This window comes from Trachurus japonicus, chromosome 4 (genome assembly GCF_045865225.1).
Source record: "Trachurus japonicus isolate A0001 chromosome 4, Traja_1.0".
NCBI classification, from domain to species: Eukaryota; Metazoa; Chordata; class Actinopteri; order Carangiformes; family Carangidae; genus Trachurus; species Trachurus japonicus.
The window spans coordinates 23,256,656-23,271,019 of NC_140910.1; the positions used below are offsets into that span (position 1 = coordinate 23,256,656).

Genomic DNA, 14,364 nt, shown 5'->3' on the forward strand with positions numbered 1-14,364 from the left:
GAAGTAAAAAGTGTCTAAAAACGAGCTACCTTTTATGTGATTTTATGTATTTGTTTTGACTAGAAATGACATTTTGACTAGAAATAAGACAAATATTCTTGGAAAGATTTTGAGTTGTTGCAGTGAAGAAAGAAAGAAAAACAAACATGTGGATTGTAGTGTGGATGATGCCACACGTTTTAGTCAGACTGGCTCAGGTTGTATGTCATCATCTGCACTATTTCTGTCACAGAGGATCACTTCACACACAGGTAATCGCTTACAAACTAACACACATACACTACACACACTTGTTAGGAATGCACTTAATGAATAGTCGGTCAGCTGCTATTGTTACAAACCAGGTTGCATCTGGAGTGTTACAGAATCATAGTAGAAACCAACAAGCGTCTCTTTAAGAGGCGTGAAGCAAAGTGGGCGAAATTACACCAGACACCAATAATGACAAGTGTCACAGTGCAGCTTTATGTGGTGCTGGTTGTGGTTTTCGCTCCAGTCTCTGTGCTGTTTACAGTTGGCTCTCTTTAATAATCTCTGGCACTTGTGATGTTATGATGCACTGACTTTACAGCTCTTATGAGACTCATATTTGTCTATTTAGTAGAGTGTTTGGTCATAACTTTAAATTAATCTCAGTAGGCTGCATAAGATACAGATGCCCTGTTAATCCACATCTGTTTGCTTTCTTAACAGGAAAATCGTAGCTGAATCAGACTGTTTTTATTTCTCAAATAGTGGTAGTTTTCCGTTCGTTTTCAAGACTGAGCTTTTTTTTCTTTTCTGTGACGACTTTCTGAGCCTTTACAAATGTTTATTTATTTACAGTGGATTACTCCAGTGTCTGTGCTGCTCGTCTGGTGTATCAGCTGTTTTTAAGACTGGTCTTTTCTTGTTTCCCTGGAGGTCAGGTTGCCAAACTGTTCCAGGATTCTAGCCTGGGGAATGCAGTCAACATTGTGGTGACACGGCTCATCCTGCTCATGGAAGATCAGGTAAATACCCCTCGTCTTTGTATGCCTCTATGCGTCCTCCTTGTCCCCCCCCCCCCCGTCTCTATCCTGGCTGCACAAAACCCCTTCCCCGAGCGAGCAGCGTCTATGCACTCCTTGTTTGTGTGTCAAATTATTGGCTTAAGCGTCTTTTCCTGCACCACTCCCGGTGGACTGTGTGTAAATGTGTCTAGTGAATAGTGGCTGTAATGAAAGGGACAAGAGGATGTAGGGAGGGAGGCGTAGAAGTGGGTGATGGGTGAGGAAAGAAACGGTTCGAGGAATGAGGGGAGTTTTGTACCTGTCAGACAGAACTGCTTTGTAACCGTCAGGCTTGTTACTGCGGTGAACAGGGACCTCTCAGACCACTGACGCACTTACAGGGTGTAGAAAATCTCAAAGTTAGATTTAGATGCTGATGGATTTAGATGCACAAAACCAAATGTTTTGAATTAAACGCGCAAGAGAACTGACTTTGTATTCATTAGATTCCTCAAGGTGAGGTCTTTTCAAGCTGCACTCACTTCAGGCGGTCGACCACTTTTGTCTAGAATGAGTGGACTTGAATGGACTGACAAAGATGTTTGTACAGACATTCATGGTCCTTGGTGTATGAATCCACCTAGTGTTGGTTATCCTCTTGCCTTTTCTTATGACATTAAGCGGATAGTTCAACATTTTGGCAAATTGGCCCATTGCCATAATCCCTATAGTCTCAGCAGTAGGTTCGTTACCTTTAATTGTCGATGTAAAATGGGATTTCTTGGTTTCCCTCATCAAACTCATCAAATACACAATCCAACAACTCCAAAACGCTCTGGTGGACAAGTTGTGACCTGCACATTCACCACGCTATGAGATAATAACAGAACGTTACGAGACAGAGTTGTTTTAGAGGTGAATTCATGCAAAACTGCTGATGCGTGTTCCTGTCAGGGGCAGTTTTTCGGCAAGCCGTCCCTGCATTTACCTCGAAAACAACTCTGTCTAGTAACGTTCTGTTATTATCTCATAGCGTGGTGAATGTGCAGGTCACAACTTGTCCACCAGAGCGTTTTGGAGTTGTTGGATTGTGTATTTGATGAGTTAGATGAGGGAAACCAAGAAATCCCATTAGCCTCCGTAGCGTAGCTCTACAGTTTGCGGCTCTGCTCCGCCGTTCTAAAAATACCTTGCACCAACAATTAAAGGTAACGAACCTAGTTCTAAGACTATAGAGATTATGGCAATGGGCCAATTTGCCAAAATGTTGAACTATCCCTTTAATGGTGGCGACAAAATATTTATCGCTACGAGATCGTTGATAACCTGATTTAACCTCTAATGCCACCAGCAGGTCAAGGTTCATTCAAAGTCATGTTCTCCTCTGGATTAATCTTAACAACTTTGATCTGTGACCTCTTTGGTTACATTTTTTTTTAAATTATCTAGTACTTACGAAGGTCTTTGACCTGATAATATCTGCAAAACAAATGACATGTCCATCAGCCTCAGCTGCACTTTGTGTTTGATGCCAATCAGCAGATTTTGGCAAGAAGATGATCTTGGAAATCATTGAAACTTTGTCATTGTGAGTATTTTATGCACCACTGTATCTAAACACAGAGCAGCTCGTATGGCTGTGCACCCTTATGTCCTGTTCCTATTTCTGTATAATACGAGTTAGTGAAAGGAGGTTAGAAAGGACACAGAGTGAGAATCCACCCCTGACCACAAGGCAGGAGTTCGGCTCATAAAAAGTGCATGACCTTACCAGCATAGCTCCGAGACGACGGAGCCCTCAGACAACCCAGTAAATGGCCTTATTAGCCTGCCATTAACAGCATGTGGCGAGACAGTGCGGCCAGCTCCATCTTGATGTTGACCTTCTTGCGATCTGACGGATGAATCAAAGTGAATAAAAGGTGCATTACAGTGTGGCTTTGCGGTTTCCTCTATAGATGTCTTATTAGGGAACATTTATGATTCATACTTTTCATACTGCCTTTAAATTAGCTCCATAATTTACCGTTCGGATGTGTTCGTCATCTGAGAGATTAAAGAAGTAAATGTTAGGATCATTAGCGGTGTGCAGTATTAGTGTTGTTATTCTTACTCCATGGACCATTGAGGTTGAGGTCGGGGACAGGACTGAGAGTAGTCTGAGTCGAGTGGTTCTGTTGCTGGTTTCCAGGTCTGAAAACGGCAAGCTGCCCCTGGAAAGGAAAACCAGGCCAGCAGTGGGCCCAGAAATGAGGGACTGTGGGATGAGGCAATTACTAGTTATGTCACCACATGCATTCCTGGGTTACGAGTTCTCGCCAGCTGTGGCCAGCAGTGCACTCCCTTCTTCTCCTCTCTGCACTCTCATAATACTAGAAAGCACCTTCGCTCTAATCCTACCTCCGCATTAGCTTCCTTTGATACAGGGGAGGGAAGTTTTTTAATCTTCTCAAGGCTGAAATCCAACGTTTAAGTGTGGTCGCACTAAGTATAGTCACTGTCCACTGAATCTCCAAATATGGGGATTTTTATTGCAAAGATGAAGTAGAGACTTGTGTGCAATGGTATGAAATGAGAAAATGTATGAGCAATGAGAAAAATCTCTTACTTTTTATGTTAAATAAACCATTAAAAGCCCACTGGATTACCTGGAAAATGATGAGTTACACAGCTGAAAACACAGCTTCTTCTTTTCTTTTTTCTTTTTGAGATGCATCTTTTTTTACGGGACACACTGGTGCAGCCTGAAACACAAATACAGGAAGAGTCGGGCTGGGTTATCAGCATTATCGGTCTATAATCTGATTGTTGAGATCATCTCTTTGTTGACACGAGAGTAACTTAACATTAATTTAGTAACTTTGCAAAAACATAAAGAGTGCTGTAGTTGTAAAATGAGTTTTTGTTTTCCTAATTTGCGATTTTTGAGTCTATGTTTCCTTTCTCAACTCTCTTTCAGCCAACACTAGAGATCAACCACCACGCAGGGAAGTCTTTAGACAGCTTCTGTAAGTGGCAGAAAACCATCCAACACAGGAGCAGCTATGGGAACGCCATACCAGACAATGGGATCGCTCACCACGACACTGCTGTGCTTATCACCAGGTTAGGCCACAAAATTACACAACAGGGCTGCTGATAATGAAAAACATGTATTTTGTCTACTAGCAAGCACTCGGTTCAACGGAGCAATAAGTTTCCAGTGATACAATAAATGAACTCAAATAACTTTCTCAGACCTTTGTGTCCATTCTCTCAGTAACACACCAAATTACATAACTTCTTCCTTGAAACTTTCCAGGAAATTATTAGGAAATTGCAGACTTATAAAATAAAATGTTACCATTTATATCGCATTGGCAAAGTGTTACTGCAGCAAGGAGCTCTGTAAAAGGTTTATTTATACAACTCTTGCCTCCTGAAACAACCTTTCGTAAATAAGAAAACGTTAAAGTCTGTTTTCCTGTTCGTATAAGCCTACGACAGTGTTATCTCTGCACTGATTTCTCACATTCCCAGCCCCTCTCAAGTCCAAGAGAATTGGCTTATGTCTTGTTCTGTCTGGGGTGACGATAGCTGAGGTCGCCGTGCCCGGCTCAGCATCTGGAGAAAAAAAAAAAAGAAAAGTGAGATCTGAGGAGTTTGCAAGAAACCATGAGAGATTTTTTAAATGCCTAAATAAAATGGTGCGACGCCCCGAGACACATGAGAATGAGAAAAGTTGTCTCTTAATGTGACAGCGCTGCTTTGTCTCAGTTGTCATTTCATTTCTTTAACTCCGCTCTGTTACTGATACTGTAGCAGGAAAACAGCCACAACCTTGGTAGGCGCATATTAAACACTGATGCTATTGACTGAGGAATGTGCATCAGCAAACAGTCCGACCACAGTTTGGTTAGTCATTCGATGCGGCCATAAATGCTTCCCTATTCTCCCAAACAGGATGTGTTATAAGCTCATGTTGCAGGAGGTTAACAGAAATGTCATTACTGATCTGTTAGTTATGGTTGTGGTGGTGGCTTTGTGGGAACATTTAGATTTTCTTTTACGATGGCACTTATCAAGCGGAGGATGGAAGCGCTCCAGACAGATGACACCACAGTGACCGTGCAAGACTTCCTGCTATTGTTCTTTTAAAACTATATCTGTCTGCTATCACTGCTGTCCACGGCCTGTCCTCAAATGTCTCTGTGTATATTTTGAATGTACTGCAGTGCATGCCTATCTCCAGTATATCTGAGCGTGTGTGAACACACATGCAAGTGGATTTTAACATCAACACACACACACACACACACACAGTCTGTTAAATGATGCTTTTGCTTATGTGTGAGTGTTAGTGTTAAACACCCTTGTTTATTTTTCTTTCCCACCTGCAGGTACGACATCTGCATCCAAAAAAACAAGCCCTGTGAAACCCTAGGTAACACCCTCTCTCACGCATTTACACACACTCCTCTCTGTGTCTGAACCCAAATGCACCCAAAACACTGATCCCAAACCTTATCATGACACTATTAACCATAAAACAAAGTCCTAACACTCAAAAAGCCGTTTGAAGCGACTGTCTGAACTAAGAGACCTGCCCAAATGTCCTCACTTTCAAGATCTAAAATCACAAGTAGTCCCAACTCTCTCTCTCTGTCTCTCTCTCTCACACACACAAGGTTCACTGAAGTTGAGATTTAAAGATGTGGTCTATAGTTCAGTCAGGTTTTATATTCATGCACTGTGTGTAACAGGTCTGGCTCCTGTAGGAGGGATGTGTGAGCCAGAGAGAAGCTGCAGCATCAATGAGGACATTGGTCTGGGAACAGCCTTTACTATCGCCCACGAGATAGGACACACGTGAGTAACACACACACACACACACACACACACACACACACACACACACACTATACATTTTATGTTGTTCAGTATACTTGTCAAACTGCCTCTTCTGTCAATTATTTATTATTTCCCGGCTCAATGAAAGCCACTTGGGTTAAAAATCAAAATGTTAATGGTTCATAACTTTCTTTTGCAAGTGGACTGCTCATAAACAAATTTATCTTCACTTCATTATTTTTGCAGCAAGATTTATGCATTGTTGAGGTCTTCAGACACCACAAAAGTTACCTAAGATCAGATAAGATAAGAAAACTTTATTGTCCAATGGTTTAAAAACACAGTGGAAATTTGCCTTTGGCATCTTGGTAGTCAGCCAACAACAACAGCTGGAAACAACCAGCACAATAACAAATAAATAAATAATCACATGCAGTACAACAATACAATATCATGCAGCAGCTGCGGTTTCACTATAGCTCAAAGTTCACTTAAAGATGCTGTGATTCAGGATATCCACTGCAGACGGCACAAATGACTTCTTGTACCCAACTTGGCTTTCCTGATGGCATCGGAGTACATTGCCTTGTCCTCAGTTAGTTGGTCAGATGGTTGGTTCACAACTTTGGTTCGGAGTGAACTATCTGTAGAAATATTGAACAGATCTGCATCTATCGGTGACGGGGATGGAAGCTGTTTGACCCTGATAACCCGGCTGAATGCCTGGTCTGCAGACCTGCATCGTACATCATACATTTGCAGTCCAGAAAGGTTATTAATTTTCTTAAACAGAATGCAATGGCAGTGACATGTTAGAAGTCTCTTAGGGTGTATTTAAACCTCACAATTTTTCATGTAGAGTTCATACTCGTGAAGCTATGACCCACTGCGTCTGTATGAGAAGTTCATAACCCCGCGTGTGGAAAAACACAGAATCCCTACCAGGTCTAAGGTTGCTGTTTTTTAGCTGAGCCTGACACACAAAATATCTATGTAGGGTTCCCTGAGGTGTCTCATGTATCTCCCTCCACAGAGAGCCTGTCCTCAGAATACATCTCCAAAGTTTTTGCAATCTTCTGAGAATGTGTTAATAGTTGTGTATTTTCTTTCAGCAACACTATTTACTTTCCAGTGGAATTTATAACATGTGGGTTTAGTACGGCGCTTGGAGAAGCCTAATTTTTTTATATCTAGATCCTCTGGGTGACTTGGAGACTGTGATTTACAAGACCAGCTGTTCTGGACCACTTAGTAACTAGTAATTGTATCTGCCTATAAGCCTTATTCCTGTCATGAATGCAGTAAATCAGCAGAGATTACTATTCATTTCTCAGTTTTTTCTGAGAAACCATCAAGTTGGTTTGTTTTGGGGGAGTATTTTTCTTGCTCAGAGAGTAATGAGTATTACTCAGTTTCACTCTGTGTGCACACACAACACTTAGAAGTTTTACAGCAGATGGTAAATCCATTGAGGTCCTGCCTCCCTAATGATTAACACAGGTAGCTTTCGAGTACTCAGACCCCAAGGCTGTCTATCCAACATGACTGGACATAGTGTGCTGATTTGTGTTTACATGTGTGTGTGTTTGTGTGAGTGTGTGTAATCAGTCAGCTTCCCCAGCCCCAACACTATCAACAGTTGTTTTTAATTGCCATATAAATTATTTAAACATCACAGTGCACATTAGATTAAACGCAGGCCTGTCTGTGGTTGAGGGCACCCACATGAAAAGACGAGACAGACCATGAGAGTAATGACTCGGCTGAGGGATAAAACATTTATATTTCAGGCTCAAACACGGCTTCTGTGAGTGCTATCACTTTCTGTCATGATTGTTCAGTGAAGAAAAACACCAAATAGATCAGGAACACTGCGAAACTTTCGACTATTTGGATCAGGATGTTGTGTCATTAATATATCATGCCATGTTGTAGATGGACCAAGACAAATTTCCCTTTGTGGGACAAATAAAGTTTATTTGATTTTGATTTATTTGATTTGATATATATCAGCAATTAATCTTACAGTGACTTTGATGACATGATCTCAAGCCAAGTCAAATCAAGTTTCTTTATTTGTCTCCCTTGGGAGAAATTTGATTTGGATGCAGGGTGCTGCTGCATAGACAATAAAAAACAGCCACAAGACAATAAATACACATGAGACAGTGCAAACACAATAAAAACATACAGAAAAACAATGTGCAAAAAACACTGGCTCATCCTGAGCTGTGCAAAGTTGCAATACATGTTTATGTTTGCTCGTTAATGAGCTTGACTGAAAGAGGGACAAATGAGTGTTTGTACCTTAGAGGAATCTCCTCCCTGGGTGCATTAGTTGGTGTTCATCATGTAAAACATGAGAAAACATGAGAAATGTTCTTCGCCTGATTGATCTAATCTAATGTCTTTGTGTTGTCTGAACAACAAAATATTTTATTTATAGTGGAAAAACTTTGTGAAACATTTAAACTTGACCACATAGTCGTCTTCTTGTTTATAAAAGGTCAGTGAGAAAACAAGTACTATGTCTAAATCAGAAAAACTGCAGGTACTAGAGGAATATCGTCCTAATAATGAAGCACGTGGTCATATATATATTTCAATGGATGAAGGTGAACACTTGTGACAGCTGTGGACTATCACATGTCTGTTCTTTAGATCCCTCTTGGTTATCCACAGTGATCTTTTTTCCACTGTCCCCATCCACACAGCCTCAAAGTGTTGTCACTGTATCATCATGGGCTTTAGGTTTGGCATGAACCATGACGGTATGGGAAACGCCTGCGGCCCTCGCAGCCAGGATACCGCCAAGCTGATGGCTGACCACATTACCATGAAGACAAACCCGTTCATCTGGTCCGCCTGTAGCCGGGATTACATCACCAGCTTCCTGGAGTGAGTCAGCCTATCAGATATCTGCAACACCACAAATAATTTGGTAATTATAGGTTTCAGATAAGAAAAAATCACTTTGGATGTCAATGTAACGTTTTTGATGGTCAGAGAAACATCGAAGTTACAGATGGGTCCTGACTGTGGGCGATTCAGTTTAATTATTGTCTGCCTGTTCAGAGCCTCAGTGAAAACAGCTTAACTTTGGATGTCCTCAAAACAAACAATTAAAACAGTAGTTACCGCGTATTTTAATCTCCATCCTCTTCTGTTTGCTGCGCTTTAGCTCAGGTATGGGATCCTGTCTGAACAACGTACCTCCCAAGCAGGAGTTCGTGTACCCCACCACAGCCCCTGGTCAGGCCTACGACGCAGACGAACAGTGCCGCTTCCAGTACGGCGTCAGATCTCGACAATGTAAATACGCGGTGAGTTGCTCCTCATTCATGTCTCAGTTTACTTTTCTTACTGTTTTTTCCTCCTTATACATAGTGAAACTCATTAAATCCTTCATCACAGCAGATTAGATTGGAATTTATTATCTTTTTGTGGTACATCGCGTTTTGCAAACTATTTTTAGAACGGCGGAGCAGAGCCGTGAGCTGCTCAGAGCTACGCTACGGTCGGAGGCGCATGGGATTTCTTGGTTTCCCTCATCAAACTCATCAAATACACAATCCAACAACTCCAAAACACTCTGGTGGACAAGTTGTGACCTGCACATTCACCACGCTACGAGATAATAACAGAACGTTACAAGACAGAGTTGTTTATGAGGTAAATTCAGAGACTGCTTGCTGAAAAACTGCCCCAAGCGGGAACACACATCAGCTGTTTTGCATGAATTTGCCTTGAAAACAACTCTGTCCCGTAACGTAACGTTATTATTTCATAGCGTGGTGAATGTGCAGGTCACAACTTGTCCACCAGAGCGTTTTGGAGTTGTTCGATTGTGTATTTGATGAGTTTGATGAGGGAAACCAAGAAATCCCATTAGCCTCCGTAGCGTAGCTCTGAGCAGCTCGCGGCTCTGCTCCGCCGTTCTAAAAGTAGCTTGCACCAACAATTAAAGGTAACGAACCTACTGCTATGACTATAGGGATTATGGCAATGGGCGAATTTGCCAAAATGTTGAACTATCCCTTTAAGTTCTCATGTGAATTTGACACAGCATACTGCATTATTGTTCAGACGTTGTCGGCAGCAGGTAGCTTAAAATGAATTTTATTGAGTGTGGTCTCTGTAAACATTATAAATAAAGCTCCTCTCTTTGTATCAGATAATTATCTCTCCGATTTGTGTTCCTCTGGCTCTCCCGTCCAAGTCCATGTCTCAGTGATGACGTGAAACATCTTGCAATACCATCGCTGAATAGCATCCACTTTATTGCATGGTCAACTTTTACAGGGCCAGGCTCAGAGCGAATGGACATCTGGAGGAGCGCACTGCTTTATAGACTCATTATTATCGATACTATGTGGTCAGAGCATATGTACACAATAAAATGTAGCCCCATGTGTTATAGACATCACTGTTGAGAGGAGTCAGCAAATCCACCGCGTGTCTCTGTAATGAGTTTCTATAGAAACACTCTTGACTTTTCGTTTTTCTTTTCCCTGTATTTCTTCTCCTTTCATTGACACACACAGGAAGTCTGCAGTGAACTCTGGTGCATGAGTAAGAGCAACCGTTGCATCACTAGCAGTATCCCTGCTGCAGAAGGAACCATCTGTCAGACCAACACGATAGAGAAAGGGGTAAATAAACACTGAAAAGACACTCTTTTTTTCCTACGTTATTCCTTTTTAAAAGTTGGACATAAGGATGTTGCTGGTGTAGATGGGACAGAGTTTGGGTTGGGAGTTGGTTTTGTTCATCTGGGACCAGTCCTGATTTTTTGCAGCAGGACTAAAAAAGCAGCACTTATTCTCATGTTGACTCATCTTCTCTGACATGTTTTCCAATAAAAATATTTATAAGAGGAACTGCTTTAAAAGGGGAAAAAAACCTCTCTGATTTTTTTTTTTTAGAAAAATCTCTTTCTGGGTCCGTGATATCTTGTACTCTTGGTTTATTTTGCTTTCCATTTGAGGTTGTGATTGATATGATGATATTTGCTCCCTACGGCCTGTTGGTTAGCTTTTTTTTTTTAACCATATACCATCCCACAGTTGTAGCTATCATAGGGAATCATAATGAATCTTTTTTTGACGCTTCCTGCACAGTGGTGCTACAAGAGGGTGTGTGTGGCCTATGGGACTCGTCCAGAGGGCGTGGACGGAGGCTGGGGACTGTGGTCGCCCTGGGAGGAGTGCAGCAGGACGTGTGGAGGTGGAGTCTCCTCTTCCATCAGACACTGTGACAGCCCCAGGTAAAGGCCTCAGCTGGATCAGTGTTGTGTCTGGTGAAACCTAATTGATTCATACTAAAGCTGACTTCAAACTTCTATAGCTTAAAAATGACAGAATCGGCAACTAGCCTGGGCTTTTGGATGCAACAGTGAAAGTACCTGGCTAATTTCTTTCTAGTTAGCTACCTAGAATGGGTTGCAGGTGAATTGTATGATTGTGCCAAATACAATACATTTCATTGCAGGATGTGTTGACTTAAAGAGATATTCACACATAGTATCGTGCAACTAATATAATGTGACAAGATAATGCGAGATAAGATAAGGTAATACAGGGGAATACAACACATAATGATGTGCGATATGATTTAACCTAATATAATGTGACAGGGTAGTGTGAGCTATAGTAAATATAGGGCAGTACAAGACATTATAATATAATATAGCCAAGTGTAATATAGCACAATATAATATATAATAGCATATTATAAGATCATATGGAGTGTCATATATACATAATTTATATTGTGGTGATAGTGATATATTGCAGATACCTGCATGATGTTGCAAACTCATTTCTTTTCCTATTAGTATTTCAAACCTATACTTTGATGTCTTTTCTGCAGGCTTGAAAAGGACACAATGGGAATGAGATCCTCTGTTATTGTTTTTTTAAAAATGAAGAAAAACTGGCAAATTGGGGCATTTTTAACAGGCTTCAAATATGTAACAGAAGCGACTGATCCACGTTAAATACTGGTTTTACCGGTCTTATGAAACTCAATTCCAAACGCTTTCCAGATATACAGTATATAATAACACATATTCAAATATCTAGCATACCTCTTTAATCGGGTATGAAATAATTCTCAGTCGGAGTCGTCTGAAAACAACTAGCAGACTTGCTTTGAATCACAGTCACCAGATCCATCATCTTGAATTGATTAAAATGGGAATGAATTGACCCAAATCTGCGGCCAACAGTGTTGTCTCCTATTATTTCTGAGCATCATCTTGCACATTTGCTTTGGCTCCATCATGTTTAAATTTGTTGAAAGTTAAGCAGAAGCAGCCATTTGATGGTGGCTGGCTCTGACTTCCTTTTCAGCTCCTTTTTTAAAATACAGAGGTGTTGTCGTGATGGTCTATGATAAACAATGAAGCAATAAAAGAGACAGACGGCAAGATTGAAAACACCCTGATGAATGCAGACAAAGCAGGGATCGGGAGCCAGCGCTGTGTGGTGATGTGATGGAGGTTAGATCTTGTTAAATTGTACTCAGATGTGACTGACTGGCCTGATTCTCTCTGTTTGGTCGCAGGCCAACCATTGGTGGAAAGTACTGTCTGGGGGAGAGAAAGCGCTTCAGGTCCTGCAATATTGATGTGAGTATCGCTGCTCTTCATCAACATCAACATCATCGTCGTCGTCGTCAGCAACTGGTCAACACTGCATCCTTAGCTTGACTTCATTTGTTGCACAGGAGTATTTGTGTATGTATAAAGTGTGTATAATATATATATATATATATACATGTATGTTTGTGTTTGTGTGTGTGTGTTTTAGGAGTGCCCTGCAGGCTCTCGGGATTTCAGGGAGATTCAATGCTCCAACTTCGACAGCGTTCCTTTCCGGGGAAAATTTTACAGCTGGAAGCCATACAGAGGGGGTGAGTGAGTAAAACCTGTGTGTGTGTGTGTGTGAATTTATATTTGCTGCAATGCGATCTCGACTGCAGATGGCCTCTTTCACCAACCAGCAGTTGTTACAGTTCGGTTCTGTGACGATGTTGTAAAGTAGTAATTGTTGCGATGTCTAATGGGTAACCAAACAGGTGGCGATCTGACACAAATACATAAAATAGCTCCATTTTGGACGTAAATAAACCAAAACCAGGAAGTAAAACGGACACTGTGAGTTGTAAAATGTGCTGTTTGTTCAGCCTGGTAGTTTTATTTACAACCTGCATGACCAGTTGTAATTCTTGCTCCAACTTTATCGTAGTGCGATACATAACACAGGTGGTACCGATAAAAGATTTGTTTTCTACATCTAGTTTACCTTAAAAAAACACAAAAGTCTCACAGCTATAGCAGCTATTAACAGGCCGTTATGAGCACAGCAGTCTGTCCACCATCGCTCTCGTCACTTCAGAGTTAACTGCCTAAACATGTGCTGTATAATCTAGTTAAAATTAGACCACATAGACCAGATATATATGCTAATACGCGATTAATAATAATCCAATCACAGAATCGTTGGTATAATATGTGCTTTTAGATTTCAAAAATCTGTTTTTGTAATAAAACTCCATGTATAAAGAAATGTGACAGTTATTATAAATACACTTGACATTTGATTGTAGGACATTTATACTTATTGTGGAATCATTTTATATTAATTTGCAACTTAAACCTCACACAGTCAGTCAAAGGAACGTGTTTTTTCCTCTAAAGACAAATTTAAGTCTTGAATGACTCTGCGATAATAAATAAGTTGATGACATGAGATGAACAGAAGTCTGGAGACAGAAAGGGTGTGTGTATGTGTGTGTGTGTGCGTGCATGCGTGTGTGTGTGTGGAGTGAAGGAGAAAGTGAATCGAAGCTGCAGACTCTCTCTCCCTCCAGTCTGGATCGCAGATGCTGGCTGCCGAGAGCCACGCATCCCACAATGCTTTGCAAGAATTCCTTGCTCCTGATGAACACTACACTGGACGTGAAAGATAAATAGTTTCAACGACATAACTGCCTTTAATCTAGCCCTCCAATAACATAATGGCTTACAGAGATGGCCGGCCAGCCAATTCCAACTTCAGGCAACAAGTGCTCCTTTCATCAAGTCAGCTGATTTTACAATGGAAATCCCTTGCAGCTGTTAAAATAGGAACAGTGCCATAGACTCTGCCCTGCGTTAAGGCCAGATCACACCGCCCAGCCCCTTCTCCGTCCTCTCTCCTCAAGTCCTCATTTCAGCTTTTCCACTTTCCACTTTCACCCTCTCACTCACTCAAGGAAGAGCTGCTTCCTCACTATTCATTCTTTGTCTTGTCTGCTCTGGATGCCTCCTCTGATTTTATTTAGTTCACCATTATGCAATCTTTCCCTCTCTCTTGTCTCTCTGTCCGGAGACATTGAGTAACACATACGGCCCTCTCTCCGCTCAGACAGCCAAGGACAGTTCATTAAAAAAGGTTCTGTCGTTTAAGGCAGTCCTTTTTCAAACTTCTTCACATTGCTGTTCTCAGTCCAGCAGCAACCTTCACATTCAACCTTCACACTCCATACAACACACCCTGCAAGTTATAATACACACACA

General features: G+C 41.3%; 1 protein-coding gene across 5 annotated transcripts in view; it reads left to right on the plus strand.

The window, feature by feature from the left end:
- The window catches only part of adamts10 (ADAM metallopeptidase with thrombospondin type 1 motif, 10), a 47,111-nt gene that overhangs the window by 12,338 nt on the left and 20,409 nt on the right, over window positions 1-14,364 (plus strand). For all 5 annotated transcript variants that reach the window (XM_085774814.1, XM_085774813.1, XM_085774817.1 and 2 more), the window contains exons 6-15: window positions 909-992; window positions 3,931-4,076; window positions 5,351-5,394; window positions 5,714-5,819; window positions 8,553-8,699; window positions 8,983-9,124; window positions 10,346-10,453; window positions 10,922-11,067; window positions 12,369-12,432; window positions 12,614-12,716. In XM_085774814.1, the coding sequence (XP_085630940.1) occupies window positions 909-992; window positions 3,931-4,076; window positions 5,351-5,394; window positions 5,714-5,819; window positions 8,553-8,699; window positions 8,983-9,124; window positions 10,346-10,453; window positions 10,922-11,067; window positions 12,369-12,432; window positions 12,614-12,716 (1,090 nt within the window). The remainder of the gene's footprint in view (window positions 1-908; window positions 993-3,930; window positions 4,077-5,350; window positions 5,395-5,713; window positions 5,820-8,552; window positions 8,700-8,982; window positions 9,125-10,345; window positions 10,454-10,921; window positions 11,068-12,368; window positions 12,433-12,613; window positions 12,717-14,364) is intronic.